The 18,003-nt window shown below is 37.4% G+C and overlaps 1 protein-coding gene across 1 annotated transcript; it reads left to right on the forward strand.

Annotated features, from left to right (window-relative positions):
• Positions 1-17,083: 17,083 nt before the first annotated feature.
• Positions 17,084-17,584, forward strand: LOC147481815 (uncharacterized). Its single transcript, XM_086579077.1, has one exon. It carries the CDS (start codon positions 17,084-17,086, stop codon positions 17,582-17,584), a length of 501 nt encoding a protein of 166 aa, XP_086435203.1.
• Positions 17,585-18,003: the final 419 nt, after the last annotated feature.

The raw sequence follows: 18,003 nt of genomic DNA on the forward strand, positions 1-18,003 counted from the left end.
AATCCAGAGCTACATACATTCTTTTACTCGTTCAGTGACTCTCAATGGATTACTCCCTTTGCCTTTTTGGGGCTATGGGAGTCATCCTTGGAGTCCGTACCAAAGCTTTCTAGAGGTGCCTATAAGGAAGTGGAAATAAATAGGATGATTCCAAATGTAGTTTATTGGTCATTAGGTTGGTGAAACTGTCCCCTCAGTAGCTAAAGCCGAGTTCGCGTTCTAGTTCTATTTTTGTAGACCAGATGGGACCTAACAAACTCTCTACATTCGTACCTGCAGCTAACAAGTCAGAAGTGTCCCCTAAGTCCGAGTTAGCTGTTCTAGTTTAGGACAGTATGGGACCTGTTGCTTAGGGCTTTGGAAGTGAGCAACCAACCCGCAGAAGTAGATCAGAAGTTTCCTGTTTGACAAAGGGCGAAGTTAGCGGCCGTAAGAGTAAGTAAGTAAACAGATCAGGTGTAACGGGCAAACGCGGGTGTAGCGATAGAGCATATTTAGTTTACGATTCTATTCAAACAGGTTATTGCACCTAAGTCAATCCCTCGTATCGGCCAAATCCTCTCGCAGTATCTCCACCAAAAATATACTTATTGTTGTCATCATAAGGTGGCAGATTGGATCGATAACATGAAAAGGAGCTATCTGTTCAAACAAATTTTAAAATTGAAAGTGTCTATCTTTGAAAATGCAAAGATAGCAGTCCTTAATAGTTATGATCAGCCACTGAACAGCCCTAGATGCACTATTGGTGGACTAGAACTGCAAAACATCTTGCAAAGCTTTTTTAGCTTGTGATCAATAGCAGAAGTCTACATCTTATTGATCAACTATGGGTGCCTTTGAAATCGAAAAATCTAGCAGATCCACAACACTAGTTACCTAATTGGATGATTACCACCAACCACCACCTAGAAACTCTCCCTGGATAATAATAACCTTCCTCTTCAGATGCCCAAATAAAAATAGCAACCACAACACCTGCTCTTACACCAACAGCAAGTGCAGGGTTATCTTCAATTCTAAGATCTCTTCTAAACCATACTATACTACTACAACTGCTATTACCACCACCACCATGAACAAGTCCACTTGACATTTTTTTTTCTCTTAGCAACTCAAACCCAAGAAAACAACCTCTGTATCAAATCTATGTTCTGGTCATGCAGTAATAATTACTACAGACTGTGAAAGAGAAGTTTTTAGGACTTATAACAAGATTGCTTTTTCTTTTTCTAGTATGGTTTAGGCCAATAAATGTATGGGTCATAGATTCTGCTCTTATCCCCTTGAACTTGTAATGTTTTTATCCTTATTCTAAGTAAATTATTACTGCTGTGGTCAGTAGAGAGTGGGATTATGGTGAAGAAGAGGCAAAAAGGAAGCAAAGGGGCAAAGGCGATCTGAGAGGCAAAGACAAGCTTTTTCTTTGAAGCGGCAATGATGACACTAAAAAATAGAAATACGCCTAACCTTTATCCTTTGTCCTAACCTTTATCCTTCGGCTATTCCTTCTATCCTTTGCTATTGTTTTTAATAGGGGCTCGGGGAAAGAACCTAAGCTCAATAAACAAGCACTACCGAAAGGAAACAAGGGCTGAGATGGATAGGCTAGGATCGGGGGTTGGAAGCTCAACCATCAACAAAAATGCTTTCGAGGGAAGGGCTGGGCTCTAGAATAGCGTTTAAGCCATGCATGTTGAACCAGCTCTTTTAAGGTAACATATGAGACCGATCAAGTGTAGGAATTAGTGTTGGTTATCTGACGTCTTAAAGGTTCAGACAAGCCAAGCTTTCAAGGAATTATCAATGCCTCAATGTGTACACCTAATTGTCAATCATATATCCCTAATTGTGTGAAAAAAGAAAAGAAAAACCCAATACATCATTAACAGAAGATAAGATACCAATATTTCTTACTTGCTTAAAGTTTTCAAACTACGTACCATTGAGAACCTCCACTGAACTGTAGCATCCAAGCCTCCATCCTAGCTTGAATGGCCAAAACCTCTTCCAATTTAGTTCTTTGGGATACCATTTCAGCAGTGAGCTCGTCATTATGTTTTTCAGCTTCCTCAGCCCTCGTCCTTTGTACTTCCTCTTCAGCACTGCTCCTTTGCACTTCCTCCTCTAAGTGAATGGATCTCATCCTTCTAGCTGATGGTGGCATGACGCCATGCCCAAGGCCTTTATAATATCCAAATCTTACACCCAATACTGTACTAAAAATTTCATCCTCAGTCTTTGGCTCACCACCTTCTGCTTCAGACTCAACTTTAAGTTGTTGCATCCGGTTCTGTAAGTTTAAACTAGGGATAAATATATGAAATTAAAGTGCAATGGTAAAAGCAAGTAAGAGTCATTTAACTTACATAATTTTCTTGAGCTACAGGACTAGTCCATCCCTTACTACTAAAGTGGGTTCGATGGTAGAATTCAATCTTTCCCACAGTTTGTTTGGTTTTGAGTCGCGACTTTGAAAAAATATTTGAAAACGATAATTTATTTTAAATAATAGTACATAACTCCAAAGCAACATAAATTATGTAAATAAAAAATAGTACCGATTCCTCAAAGAAATGTAGAAATGACTTTGAACCAGCACAATGGTTTGTTGAGAGCTTTTGCCGATTACTTGAATTCTGCTCGCTAATTTTCTAAAGTAAAATGAATATTGTATTACAAGTTGTATTTGAATCATATAATCGGTGGCTCATTGAACTCAACTTTAAACTAAGATGGGATAGATGCAAAGAGCTGCATTATTGCCTAATCTCAAGTCAGGAGGAAAACAAAAGGTCTCAGCCTTAATAAAAAAAAAATTAGAACAATCCTTTCCTTGGAACATAGCCAGACTACCACTTCAACCTCAAAAATATAATTATATCCTCTTCTAGATTTCCTTAATTTCCTCAAAACACATGAAACCAATCACAACAACAATAACCAGCCAACAATAACCATTTAAAGGAGACCAATAAGTAAACTATCATACCTTGAAATCTTCCCTTCGAAACCAATCACAGCAAGCATCCCATTTATCTTGCGCCACGCCACTATAAGGATTTCTTTGTGCCACTGCATCATTTCCAAAACGTTTATAGTGCAAGTGAAGAAGACACCTATATCCTCTTAAGCGCTCCCCTAATATCTTGTCCACGACGTACTTCACATGTGAAAGTTGCATATCCACATCAAACTTGTCCTACAAGAAATGCATTACAAAGTTACAAGGAATCATTCTGATATGCTATGCAACTAGAATAAAAACTTTATTACCTTAATGCGATCACGTAATGGTCCTCTCACGTCCTCTTCCACTTTATCCCAATCACTGCCTGTAAGAGGTCCATGTTGTCGCGCTACTCTAATCTCCCTCACGAATTGAGTACTCCACCTTCCCACAGGTCTTGCATGATCTTTGTGGATCTCTATCCTAGGTTTTTGACCAGTAGTAGCTTTGTAATGAATGAGTTTCTTATTCATAGCCTTGCCTCTTTTTTTTCTTAGTTGGAACTGTTAACAAAAACATTCATAAAAAGAAGAAAAAAAAAAGAAAAAAAGATGCCTAGTCTTTTATTATTGAACTATCCAATGCATTAAATAAATCAAAATATAATCTTATTACCAATACTTGATGTGTTCACTTCGCTAACTGCTGAAATTGGTTGTGCCCTCACTCGTCGAGTTACACCTGGCGTCATAACTATACATGCAAAACTTAAATTTGATAAAAAAACAATTTATATCAAATGGCACATAATCTAAATACAATAATAAAGCACATTAAAAGTCATATATAAAAAGATTAATATAGCATTAAAATGGAGAGTTTCAATTCTTAATATATAAGCATGTACCTGACTTATTAGCACGAAATAGATCCAACAACAAAACTATCACTTAATGTAATGCAATCCAAACAACCTGTCCTAGCTAGAATATGCTTTAACGCTTAATGTGAATGCATGTCATATATATATATATATATATAGATTACCCACATACAAAATGGATAATGAAGTTTTTCATTAACATTCAGTCAATGTCTGTATCATCATCACTGGATACAACATGCTCATCTTCAGAACAATACTCCATTAATGTGTCATCTATTTCATCATCTTCCTCGTCAATAATGAAATTGTCATCAGTTTGATGACTTTCCATAGCGGCCACGACCACATTAGCATCAACTTCGTTTGGGTCCAAATCCTCCCTATCTAGACGTATAGGTGTGAATGGTGCATTTTGAACCCCGCTGCTGCTTGCTTCATGAGTTTGATCAAGTTGGACATTGTCAATATTCACCCCAACCTGCTCCTCCTGTTGATATGCTACATCACTACCTGCTTCTTCTTTCTCTAGAACATCAAACACGTTTCGAGGCTTTGTCTTCTGCACAACTTTCCAACTAACACCTAATTTGGTATCATCGACGTAAAAGACTTGACATGCTTGCGTGGCTAAGACAAACTGGTCATCTTTATACCATGTCTTGGAGCCATTAATACTAGTAAAGTGACCATCCGTTTGAATCCCCGTCCTTCTATTACTAACATCATACCAATCACATTTGAAAAGATAAACTCGATTCCCAAATAGATAACTAACTCAAAAATATCAGTTAACACACCATAAAAGTCAATCTCTTCTCCTTGGTGTTCCCATTTTACTTCAACACCACTATTTTGGGTTTGGAGATTTTTTTCTCGATCCTTGGTGTGAAACCTAATCCCCTTAACAATGCATCCGCTATACCATTTCACACGTTTATCAGGCCCACATGCCAATGAATATAATTCATCCATGCTTTAGGAGGAGTTCTCAACTGCGCAATACTTGCATCTATTCATAAAATTAGTACACCAAATTAGGAAAACATAATTAGCATATTATCCAAGTTTATAACCATTGTATAAAAAGTAGCAATCACGAGCTCTTACACGTTTTTGAAACCAACTAGGAAACAACATTTCTTGTCTCTCATGTAAGTTGTGTGAGCTTTGCATTTCAAGCTCTGTCATGTGTTGACTGCATGCATATCAAATATATATAAACTTAATAACTCAGAGTAGTTGATGATGATAAAAAAAGACTCGGTAAGCTAAATGCAATAAAACTTACTCTAAATATGTTAAAATTTCTTCAGAATTATTCAACACATAGTAATGAGCCTTGGCATAGTCTTTTGGATCAAGAATGGAACTTGTATAGGCTCCCAAAGGCCGAACATTTTGTGCGAAAACACGAAATCCAACCTGTTGATTCTCATTACCACCATCATAGTTTCGTTTTTCACGATTGAACCGAGTTTCAACTCCTTGAAGATACATGGAGCAAAACGTGAGACATTCGGTGTCTACATACGCCAAAGAATTGAACCTTCGGGCGAAGCTTTATTTCAACATATTGTTTTAGCGTGTGTAGATACCTGTTTGCATATAACACACACATGTAATATATATATAGTAAATAAAAACTTGAACATGCTAATTTCAAATTAAATAAATTACTAACAAGAACCTCACCTTTCAATAGGATACATCCACCTATACTGCACTGGTCCTCCAAGTATCACCTCACGTGGCAAGTGGATAGCCAAATGGACCATTACATCAAAGAATGCAGGAGGAAATATTTGTTCGAGCTTACAAAGTATCACCGCAATGTCCTTTTCCATTTTCTCTAATACTTCCAATTTTAAAGTCTTGCAACATAACTCTTTAAAGAACATTCCCAACTCAACCAATGCAATGGCTACATCATTGGGCACAAAACCACGTATTGCAATTGGGAGAAGTTGTTGCAAGAGCAGCACATGACGATCATGACTTTTCATTCCTGTTATCTTACCATCTTTAGCATTTGCACATCTAGAAATGTTAGATGCATAGCCATCGGGAAACTTCACCGACTTCAACCACTCGCAAAAAGATTTTTTCTCTGAAGATGACAATGTGTAGCATCTTGGCGGCATTACAAACTTATCACCTCTTGGGATTAGATGCAACTCTTTTCTTATACCCAATGCGGCCAAATCTAATCAAGCTTTTACTGAATCTTTTGTTTTGCTATCTATATCTAACAATGTCCCCACTACATTGTCACAGATGTTCTTCTCAACATGCATAACATCCAAGTTGTGTCGTAGCTTAAGAGTGTCCCAATACGGTAACTCAAAAAATATGCTTTTCTTTGTCCAATTCAACTCCATCTCAGTACGCTTTCTCTTCTTGTTAGGCGGCGGCTTTCCAAATTTCTGAAGAGGTTCTATATAGTTCACCTGTGATAACAATTCATCCCTAGACAACTCTGTAGGTGGCAACCTGCTCTCCCTATTTCCATCAAATAAGTGTTTGCCACGAGTTCTCCAAGGATGCCTTGGCTGCAGAAAACGACGATTGACCATATAACACAACTTTCGGCCATTCTTTAAATACATGGAAACTGTATCCTTGTTACAATTAGGGCAAGCTAGTTTCCCCTTCGTGCTCCAACCAGATAAATTACCTAGTGCTTTGGAAAATCATTTATAGTCCATAACACCGCAAAGATGCAACCCGAAATGTTTCCTTTGCTAATCTTTGATCATACGCCTCCACCCCATCATTCCATAACTCTTTTAGTTCATCAATCAAAGGTCGTAAATAGACATCGATATCATTCCCAGCGATGTAGGCCCCGGATCAGAGGGGCATGAAGGTGAATGGTTCTTTCATACACTTCCACGGTGGTAAATTATACAAAGATAACCAAATGATCGGCCACATACTATATTGGCTGCTCATATTGCCAAACGGGTTAAATCCATCGCTTGCGAGACCAAGGCGAACATTGTGAGGATCATTGGCAAACCACTCATGTTCCTTGTCAAAATCACCAAGCTTTAGAATCTGCTGGGTGTCTAAGTACGTTCTCCTCATGCTCAAGTTTTTCTTTATGCCATCTCATATCTGCAGCATTAACCCTCGACATGAATAGCCTCATGAGCCTTGGTTTAAGTGGAAAGTAACGCAACACCTTCTGTGGTATTTTTTTAGTCTTGCCTTTGAAGACTTGATACCTCGGCTCATTACATTCTGGACAATTTTGAAGATTTTCATTTTCTTTCCAAAACAACATACAATCATACTTGCATGCATGGATTGAGATATAACCAAGTCCCAAGTTACGCATTAATGCCTTCGCCTCATAATGGGACTTTGGGAGTGTCTCACCTTCAGGCAATATTGCTTTAATCAACTGGAGAATCATAGTGAATGATTTGTTACTCCAGCGATTGATTATCTTCAAATGAAGCAACTTCACGACACAATCTAACTTTGAAGATTTACAGCCTGGATACAAAGGTTGACGTGCTTCACTCAAAAGTTCATCAAATGGATCTATATTACCTCCTGATTCCCTATGTTCCACATTAGGCACCAGATTATCAATGTGTATTGGAGCCTGCAAATCTTCAAATATGTCATCCAGTCCATCAAATTGTACCCCTTCACCAACATCATCGTCATCATCGTCACTTTGTTCCTCATAGTCTTCTCCATGAAAAACCCAACGGGTGTAATTCTTGTCCATGTCGTAAAGGTCTAGATCGTCTTTTTTACCTCGCCGATGTGTGCTTGTAATTCCTATTTTTGCATTGTTTGCATGGATATCTAGTCCTTCCCGTTAAATGCGTATGACCACGAGCAATCTCAACAAAATCTATAATTCCTTTTTTATAGTCAGGCCTAAACCTATTCGGCGATTGCATCCAACTCTTATCCATTTCTAGTAATCAAAGAAGAAAACATGAATCAAGTATGTTGCACCTTTAATAAATATGGCAAAGGAAACATATCTCACCAAAGGAAAAAAAATACTTGTACACGTCACATGGTAGAACAAAACAACACTACTAGATTAAAATGAGGAAAAGATGTCGCAGTCACTTGATCTATTATCATAGTTAAGCTGGTATGAATAATTGAAACTACTGTATAAGGACAATTTGACTTGCTGCATCCACAATATAACTTATATTTGACTTGCTGCATCCAAATTTAATCATAAAAGATAAGAAATGTATATATCTTATTTATATAGTAGCTCTTCATGACTACTTCTCAAGCTAATCCCTAATTCCTTTTTGATACACTGCCCAAAACCTATTTGGCAATTGCATCCAACTCTTATCCATTTCCGTGTTCCCTACTACGAGATAATAATTGTACATCACAAAATAAGAAAACCCAAACATTTAAACTAACCAAGGACAGTCCATTAACAATCCAACTTCCTACACCACTATTGATAGAAATTAATTTAGGCATGCATATAAGAATATACGAACAATTACCAGAAACAATGTGTAATTTAACTTCACAAAGTGGTCTTGTATTCAAGATTGCATTCAACCAGACTTCTACTGTCCTTAAAATGCATACACATGATAGAAAGATTGAAAAGCAACCAAAATCAGAGAAAAAAGGCCAGCAATCATCACCGTAACTCGGTTCTAATACATAAGTCATCTTAGCAAGCATGCACACACGCTATTTAAAACCAAAGAAGCACATAATTCACCCATAAGCTCATTGTATATAACTATGGCGGTTCACGAAACCAGTTTTTTCCAATAGTTATGGCAGTTTATTAGATTTACAATTTTTTCAATCAAAATAGAAATAGTTAAATTAAATACACTACAGTAGAGGAAATCTCATTGTATATAACTAAACCAAGTGCCTAATAAGAGCCTGTTATGGTGGAGATGCAAGTGCAAGTGTAAATGGGGATTTAGTGACGTTATGTTCAAATTTCACTCCTTAGGTTCTTATAAGAACAAAATTGAGAGGACAGATGATCCTACAAGCAGCAAATGCTTGTAGCTAATGTTCCCATCAGCTAAAAAGAAAAAAAAAATCCATCAAGTTAATATGATACAGAATAACAGAATTACAAATACTAAAAAATGCTAGCAAGATGATTTAGAATAACAGTATAGAAGCAACTGAGGTGACGAGGATATACCTTTAGCTGAATCTAAAGATGTGTAAAGGTATGCTCTAATTCACTAGTGTTCAATATACTTTCCATCTTTTTGTATCTAACATGTGTTTCGTGTTGTGTGCATGTATTGGATTTTTGTCGCTTTCTTCATTGGTTCTGTGCAATTTAATCTGCGAAGACTTTTACTCATATATTTGACACGTTCCTCGATATTGAATATATGAAATATATATCTCAGGTTCAAAGGGCATGATATGCTAGCACTGTTCATATCAGGTTCGCAGAGTAGTGATACTGATCCCCAAGTAATCCATAGGTCTGAGGTAATTACCTTGTCTATTCTACTTGTTTACCAGCATAATCACTTCAAAATAGAAAGTGGCACAAGAACTTCAACTAGTGAATGAACACAGAGAAGTTGTCATCACCCCGTGTAGTTGCATAGCTTATCTGTATGACATTAATACTGTTCACCTTAGATCAATAGTATCAAGATTAAATTCCCTTAGCATATGAGTCCTTATATGTGCATTTATTAATTTCTGGGGAAGGGTAGGGGGTGGGGGTGGGCTGGGGAGTTGATCTTTTAGCTTAGATAGTTGATAGACTTTATCTTAGACCTCTCGGCTATAAAGCCTTTTGGGCTCGTGTTACGCTTCTGTTTTATATATGTTACTTGGTAAATAGTTCCCATATATTGGAATGGTTCATGTAACTCAAACTCTTATATTATGAGTTGGTAATTGAAGTGACTTCTACTCTTATACACGGATGAACTCTTTCATCATTTCTAACTAATAGCCACAACTCTGCAGATGCATTTGTATTTTGTTTTCTTTAGTCAAATTTTCATATAATCTGATTTTGCATAATACCATAATTATCTTAGACTTGCTTAATTTTTTTTTTCCAACTAGTGTACCATGTGTTGATATCGATCATCTTGCCATTACACTTTATTTCTCAATCGTTTCTTTATATATACTTGATGGTTATTCTTGTCTTTATTTTATGGTCTACAATTTGTTTTATACTTACTTTTTTCTTCTCATATACTATTCTCGATGGTTATTTGTTCCTAAGATTAGTATCTCTTATTCTTTATTCACCAGTTCAATCAAACATGGGCCTTCTTCCATATGCAAGTTTTCAAGTGAAAAGTTCAGAAACAAAAGGGTGGTTTGGTATGGCACCATCTATGTACAATTTCCTATAACGGACGCATTGATGAGATACTTAATTGCGATAAACCACTTTAGGATGGAGATGGAATGTTGGAGATGCTGAATTTGGTAAAGTCATCCCCTGGTCAAGGAGATATGTATTTTTTACTTGATGAAGCTCCTCAACTCTCCTACCTTTAAAATTAAAGATTGTACATTTCTTTTCTTATGAGTTTTGAGACATCAAATTTAGTCTTATATGTAAGCAAGTACATATGTAGTATTTTGTCTAAGTGTTTAGAGAGTAAACAGTTAAAGTTGCATTTATCTCTACTTTTGGATGTCAAGCTTTTGTAAACATCAAGTTATCTTGATATTTTGGTATTTTAATGGAAATTTGGTGCAAAATGAAAATGAAGTTGTGAAAGTGTGATTTGTGTGCTTGTTACAACAGGTTTTAATGGAAATTCTTGCAGGTGGGAAAAAGAACAAAAAAAAAATTCCAAAAGAACGGCCATGGGATGTAATTTCATAATTTTTGAAGACAACAAAATAAACTAAGCAACCGCCAAAAACCGTCGAATATTTTCAATTAACCATGGCTTCAAGCAGTTGTATTATTTGAAATTAACTACAACCGTAAACTGTCGATTTATTTAAATAAAGCAACGGTTAGTAGCCGTCATTAATGAAAACGTTAGCGAATTTAAGGACGGCTATTGCGATGGTCGATAACCATCATTTTAAACCATTTAGGACGGTTAGTGGCCGTTGCAAATTGAGAATTCTGACATTGTGTTAGTTTTGTAATATCGCTAAAGAAAGGCTACCACAAGCCTCCACCAGCCTCGAATGTTCGAAAAGCTTTACTAGAACTTATTTGGTGAGTTATTCCAAAGACAGGGAATGCCTAGATTGGGTCTTGTTCAGTTAAGATCTCCCGTAGAGAAACTACTAATGAAATATATCAGACCTTGCCTCTAGATAATCTACAACGACTAAAAAAACACTCGATACCTTTCTTAAATATAGCTATCAATTGTTCAAAAGTTCAATTCTAAAATATAGCTACCAATTGTTCAAAACTACTAAAATTGCATTACAACAAACAAAAGTTCAATTTTAATCTAAAAAATATACAAGCTAGAGAACATGAAAAGGCTACCTGAAATAAGTTTACAGCTTCAACCTATTTTCCTTGTTGCAAGTGTTTAAGTTGAGGACCTGAACTAAGTTTTCAAACACACTCTATTACATTAAGTTGCAAAGATCGAGGAATCAACAAAATTAGCCAAAATAAAATAAGACATATAAGGTTCTCACTTGTAAACTCAAAACCCAAATTCACACGCACACGCCATAAACAAGGCACCACTTACAATCGCTGAAATCGTAAAACCTTAATTGACCTAAAGAAAAGTGAAGGAAAGATTCATACCATACTTTTCTACTTTCAGCAAAGACTTTTCTATTCGCTGCTGATATCCATATCCAAAAATTGACTCAATATTTTAAAAGTCGGTCATTTTTTTAATATCTTCTTAGCAATAGGGTCATGGTTGGGAAACTAAGGTCTCCCTTCTATTTCAATATGCTCTAGCAAAAGAGAACCATATATAAAAGCTGACTCAAGTATGGAATGAGCCACCACTCTTCTTTCTTGATATCATAACTTTACATGTATAGTCATGCAATTTGTTCTTTAACTGATAATACCAATATTTTTACAATAGTATGGCATGGTTCATATATTGCATAACAAGAATATTAAAAGGCAACGCTATTCCCATAGAAAGATTGATATTGGAAGAGGAGAAAGGGTGTGAGAAATATCTGTTGTGGGAAGTAAGGAAAAGTAACAATGGAAGAAGAGAATGCTTATTGTTACTACTATGATCAAGAGTTTGAAAATGAGGATGTACTTGATAGACATCAGAAATCAACCCATTTCAAATTCCAGCACTGTTATGAGCAGTTTTTAAGCGTTGGTGGAATGGCTATTCACGTTATTCAGACTCACAGGGAAACTCAAACTACTAACAATAACTCTTCAGTGGCACCAACATTAATTTTCACCAGGACTGTTTGAAACATGACCTGTTGTGTCGGTCAAGGCTTAAAACTGAGTGTTGTAGTCCACGAACTTTGACTCCAAGGAAGCTCATTCAGTTATAGAATGCGTTAAGGGCTCTTAAGGAGAGAGAGGGGCTAGGCTGCCTGATTCTAAACAGGTTAAGACGCCATCTGGGTTGTAGTATTGAGGGAGGTGGAATAGAAAATTCTGTGAATCAAGGCCTGCTGCGTCCATCGATGATTGTCTTATGGATGTCTTGAAAAAGATACCACAAGATGTTTCAGCAGACAAGTCCTCTTGATTGACTAATTGGTAATCTTGTATGTTATAGCTTCGACCTGAAGTCAACTACCGATAGGTGTTAGTCTATCTCTTTGAAGTTATGCAGGTCTTGATCGACCTGCTGTGCCGGTCAAGGCTCAAAACTGAGCATTGTAGTCCACGAACTTTGACTCCGGGGAAGCTCATTCAGTTATGGAATGTGTTAAGGGCTCTTAAGGAGGAGAGATAGGGGCTAGGCTGCCTTCTTCTAAAAACAGGTTAAAGGCCATCCGGGTTGTAGTATTGAGGGAGGTGGAATAGAAAATTCTGTGAATCAAGGCCCACCAAGGTCCGGCCCATGATTGTCTTATGGATGTCTTGAAAGGGATACCACAAGATGTTTCATCGACAAGTCCTCTTGATTGACTAATTGGTAATCCCCAGATGTTATAGCTTCGACCAAGTCGACTCTTGACAAGTGTTAGTCTATCTCTTTGAAGTTATGCATATATTTCACTTATGTTAAAAGCATTGACGGAATAGCTTTACTTTAATAGCAAGCCGGTCTATGGATCTAGGTGAACCGGAGGGTCGAAATCGGAAAGGGTCGGGGAAGAATTACCCAACGGGTTTTTGAGTTGGATCGATCGATGTTCAAATCTCATCGACACTAAACACCAACCCAATCGAAATCCCCCTCCCTTATACTATGCGTTTGGTGGCAATAGAAAATTCGGCTTTCCGATCTTGGCTTTCAAAGACAAGAGGTTTGGTACGGACGAGCTAGAGGGGTATAGATGGTATAGAGGAGAAGACCATAGGACATGACCGTAATAAGTTGGGATTTCTATCCGAGACTTGACACGGTGTATGAATCCTTATTCCATAACGAAAAGAAAGTGGATCGGATCTTTCGAAGTGTTGGACTGATCCACACTCCCCACCAAATTTTTTTCACCCGCCACAAATCAGATCTGCAACCCGGCCCCCACTTCACCATGCTCTCAATCAAAAAATACATATGTCACATTTGTTAACTATGTTAACTCTAAATCCTGTGCTTCTGGTCCAAATAATGGTCGTCCTTCAATCGGCCCCCTGCCATTGACATCTAACAACATATCTGGAAACTAAATCCTTCTATCTAGTTTGGGATGATGAAGCCTTCTCCATGGAGGAAAACAGAGCATTTGACATGCATGTCAAACAAGAAGAAGCTTGCTGTTGAAAGTATGGGGTGGGTGAAACTAGCCAGATGATTGTCCCTGATGCAGCAGATAGAAGGATATTGGTGTAGGCCTATTTTGGGTTCCCACGGATATGTAGGTTGTAAATTTTATGGACTGAGTCACTGAGATACAGGGAGCAAAAAGCCATATACGAGTAACTATATTTAACTGCAAGGTGACATTGTATTTGAGGAAGGTCACAATATTGTTGTTGTATCTTTAGGAATGCTATAACTGAACCAAGAGTAAAAATGGACGACTAAAGGTCGTCGCAGAACTTTTACGTAAGATTGATATTGGAATAGAATACATGCTAAAATTCTTTCAAATTGAAATATAAAGATTTGTTCTTTATATCACAAATCAAAACAAAACAAAATACCCAAAATCAAAAGCAAAGAAATATATCTTACCCAATCGTAGAGAACCCCAATTCGAAAGCAGTTCTACACGCTCCACAAATCACTGCAAAAGAACACCAAAAATTCCACTTTAAAGCTAAAACAATCAATCAAGACAAGAAAAAAAACAAAACAAAAAAAACGATTTCAACTAGGGCAGGGAACAAAAAAACGAAGCTTTTGATTTTGTTATAGCTTCAATTCTTTTCACCTCAGTAAAGTCAAAAACAGTGGATGTTGAGGGTGAAGGAGAGATAAGCTTTGAAGATGTGGAGAGAAAAAGGATGAGTTTTGGAGATGGAGGAAAGAAGTTTCGGTTTAGATGGAGAGAGAGACGACAATCTAGGGTTTTAATAGGTTTTTTTTTTTTTTTTGGTATTTCTAATTTTGTTATGATTTGGAGCGGGAACATGAAAACTGGAGCACGAATAATATTTGCAGCCAAAAAGAATATATCCGCCCAAACCAGAGCCCATTGGCAACATCGAAATCGTCACAACAAGCGCATACACAGTCTATCCCGGAATTACCAGTGACGGCAAGGGGGTTGCAATAGATATTTAATCTATAGCAGCACCACACTCGTTGCCAACAATAAACATTATCAATTTAATTATTTTTCGTAAATTTAAGCAAACACTTTTGCAACGCTCAAGGAGTCGCTCTAGGTATTTCCCAAAATGAAAATTCTATTAAGACGGATGACATTTAGCAACGCCACACGGTGTTGTAAAAGATGACTTATTGCAACAAATTTTAGGCGTGGCGAAAGAGTGTGTTGCAACAAACCCCTTTTGTTGTAGTGTTCCTAAAGTGCAATGCCCTATAACCCTTGGTGATTACAGACCTATTGCTTGTTGTACGGTAGTGTACAAATGTATAACCAAGATACTGACAAGAAGAATGAAGGAGTTCATGCCTAGAGTGGTGACACACAACCAGTCTACATTCATTACTGGAAGAAGCATACAAGATAACATCCTGCTGTCACATGAACTGGTTCACAACTATCACAGAGATTCATATCCTCCAAGATGTATGGCCATGATTGATCTAAAGAAGGCATATGACTGTGTAAGATGGGAAGCTGTGACATTTGCACTGGAGAGAATAGGAGTACCTGGAAAGTCATCAACTGGGTTAAAGTGTGTATGGAAACTGCCACCTACTCAGTTATGCTAAATGGCTCTCCATATGGCTATTTCAAAGGCACCAGAGGAATTAGACAAGGAGATCCTATGTCGCCCTATCTCTTTGTGCTACTGATGGATCTATTTACAAATATGATGCAGAGAAGTGTAGAGGAAGGAAGGTACAAGTTACATCCAAAATGTCATGACCCAATCATTACTCACTTCTCATTTGTAGATGATTTACTAGCATTTATGCATGGAGAAGTGGACACAGCTAGATGTCTGAGCCAAAATCTGCATAAGTTCAAGGAATGTTTAGGGCTTGAAGTTAACATGAACAAAAGTCAAGTCTTTTTCTCAGGTATGAATCAGGGTTTGTGCAATGCCATGCAGAATGCATTATAGTTTCAAGTGGAAATCTTGCTAGTGAAGTATTTAGGATTGCCGCTGATTACAACAAGACTGAGATCATCAAACTGCCTGTCTTTATATGAGAGAGTGGAGAAAAGAATACATAGCTGGAAAGGGAAATCACTCTCTTATGCAGGGAGGTTACATCTCATAAAAGCAATACTCAATAACCTGAGCATCTATTGGACTGCCTCATTTAGGCTTCCAATGAAGACTATTGAAGATATCAATAGATTATGCAAAAATTTCTTATGGAAAGGGCCTGACCTAATGACAGCTCATGCACTGGTAAGTTGGGAGGACGTGTGTTTCCCATATGATGAGGGAGGGCTTGGGATTAGGGATCTGGAAACTCAGAACAAAGCTGCAAACCTGAAACAAGTTTGGCAGATTGCAAGTAACAAGGAAACAATATGGGTTGAGTGGGTTAAAAAGAATCTTATCAAGCAAAAGAATTTTTGGGACATGAAAATTCCAAGCAACTGTTCATGGAGTTGGCGGAATGTGTTGAAGCTGAGAATAGAAGCTGCCTCAATGATATTATACAAGATAGGAGATGGCAGAAATACAAAATTTTGGAGTGATCCTTGGCATCCGGAAGGAGTCCTAGCAGCAAAATTCCCTCAAGCGCTGCGATATAGATCAACAGGTAACTTAAATGCGAAGGTATCGTGTTTTATAGAAGATGGGACGTGGGAAGTACCTCAAAACATAAGAGTGCAAATGAATAAACTAGTGGCTGCAATGGAAGAAGAAGTGGAGATTTAGGGAGGAGAAGACAGAGTGGTGTGGGAAGAAACACGCACAGGAGAGTTTCAGTTAAAAGAGAATTATGAAAGTATGAGGTCGATAAAACAGCCACCAGCTTGGCATAAATATAATTGATCTGGTTCACTAATAGAATCCCAAGACACTCGTTCATAGGGTGGATGTTCTTTAATCAAAGTCTAAAAACACGAGATAAAATGAGGCAGTGGGATATTATTAATGATGATATCTGTGTTTTGTGTTGGCGGGAAACTGAGACTCATCAACATTTGTACTTTGAGTGTGCGTATTCTCTGAAAATATGGAAAAAGCTGCTGGAGTTTTCAGGTTATAAAAGGAGTAACATCTTAACATGTCAGGAGGAAGTGGAATGGTTGTTTCAGAAGTGTGAGGGGAAAGGCAGTAAACAAGATGCCCTAAAGTTGGTAGCGAATGGATTTTTTTACTGGATATGGCGAGAGAGGAATAACAGAATATTTGAGAGGAAGACTTGCTTCGTTGATCAGTTGGTACATCTCATAATCCAAGATGTGAAAGTAAAGTTGAATATGATAAAGCAAAGAATGGAAGAAGGTCAAGAGCGACAAGATTTTATGGAGAGATGGAATATATATGTGGAACCGATACACACAGTAGTGCAAAAGTGCAAATGGGAGAGTGGGAGAGTGGGGGATCAGGAATTATGATGCTGAACACTGATGGTACGTTGCAAGGTTTGATAGGAGGATGGGCAGCTAGCATACAGGATGAACAAGGGCATGTAATAGCAGCAGCAAAGGGGAGTTCAAAGCTCAAATCAATAGCTTTCATCGAGCTTGAAGGATTGCAGCAAGGAATGAGACTAGCCAGCATGCACAACATAAAGAGGATTAAGGCCCAAACCGACTCTACAAGTGTGGTATCATTTATAAAGAACAAGCAGAAACCATGGAGAATAAAGAAGGTGATAGAAAACATAAAGACAGAGATAAATAAATTAGAATTTTTTGCAATTTCTCATGTTTTTAGAGAATGTAATAGGTTAGCGGATAAATTAGCAGAAAATGTACCTACTGTTAGCTTTATTGAACTCACCCCAAGCTCATTTTCTGAAGATATAAAGAAAATTGTGTTTGAAGATGCTAATGGGGTAGAGTATGTAAGATTGTAATAACTCAAGTTTTTTTCTCTATGAGAAAGGGGTAGGGGACCTCTTAATTAAAAAACCCCGCTTGCCCATCAAAAAAAAAATCATTATGGATGATGCTAGTGGAAAGCACTATGTAAGATTTTAACAAGCTACTTTATTATTATTTTATTTATGAAAAAGGGGTAGGGACCTTTCTAAAAACCTCGCTTTCTGATATAAAAAAATAAATAAATAAATAAATAATCAAAATGGAAACTAGATCTGAAGCGAATCGGGCATCCAAGGAGGATGCTCTGGATCTTGTCTCCAAGGGAGGTGAGCAGATGGCAGAAGACTCTTCAGAAGTGAACGAAGGTTTGAAGGTTGTAGATCTACTAGCTGGAGAGGAGGGAGAAGTGACACGGTCTGAAAAACCTAGATCTAAAACAACTAAAATCTTG

The sequence above is a fragment of the Coptis chinensis genome, chromosome 8, assembly GCF_015680905.1.
Source record: "Coptis chinensis isolate HL-2020 chromosome 8, ASM1568090v1, whole genome shotgun sequence".
NCBI lineage: Eukaryota > Viridiplantae > Streptophyta > Magnoliopsida > Ranunculales > Ranunculaceae > Coptis > Coptis chinensis.

Bases quoted from the DNA above. Each gene is read 5' to 3' on its own strand.
- LOC147481815 (XM_086579077.1), top strand. From the start codon at position 17,084: ATGGGAGAGTGGGAGAGTGGGGGATCAGGAATTATGATGCTGAACACT.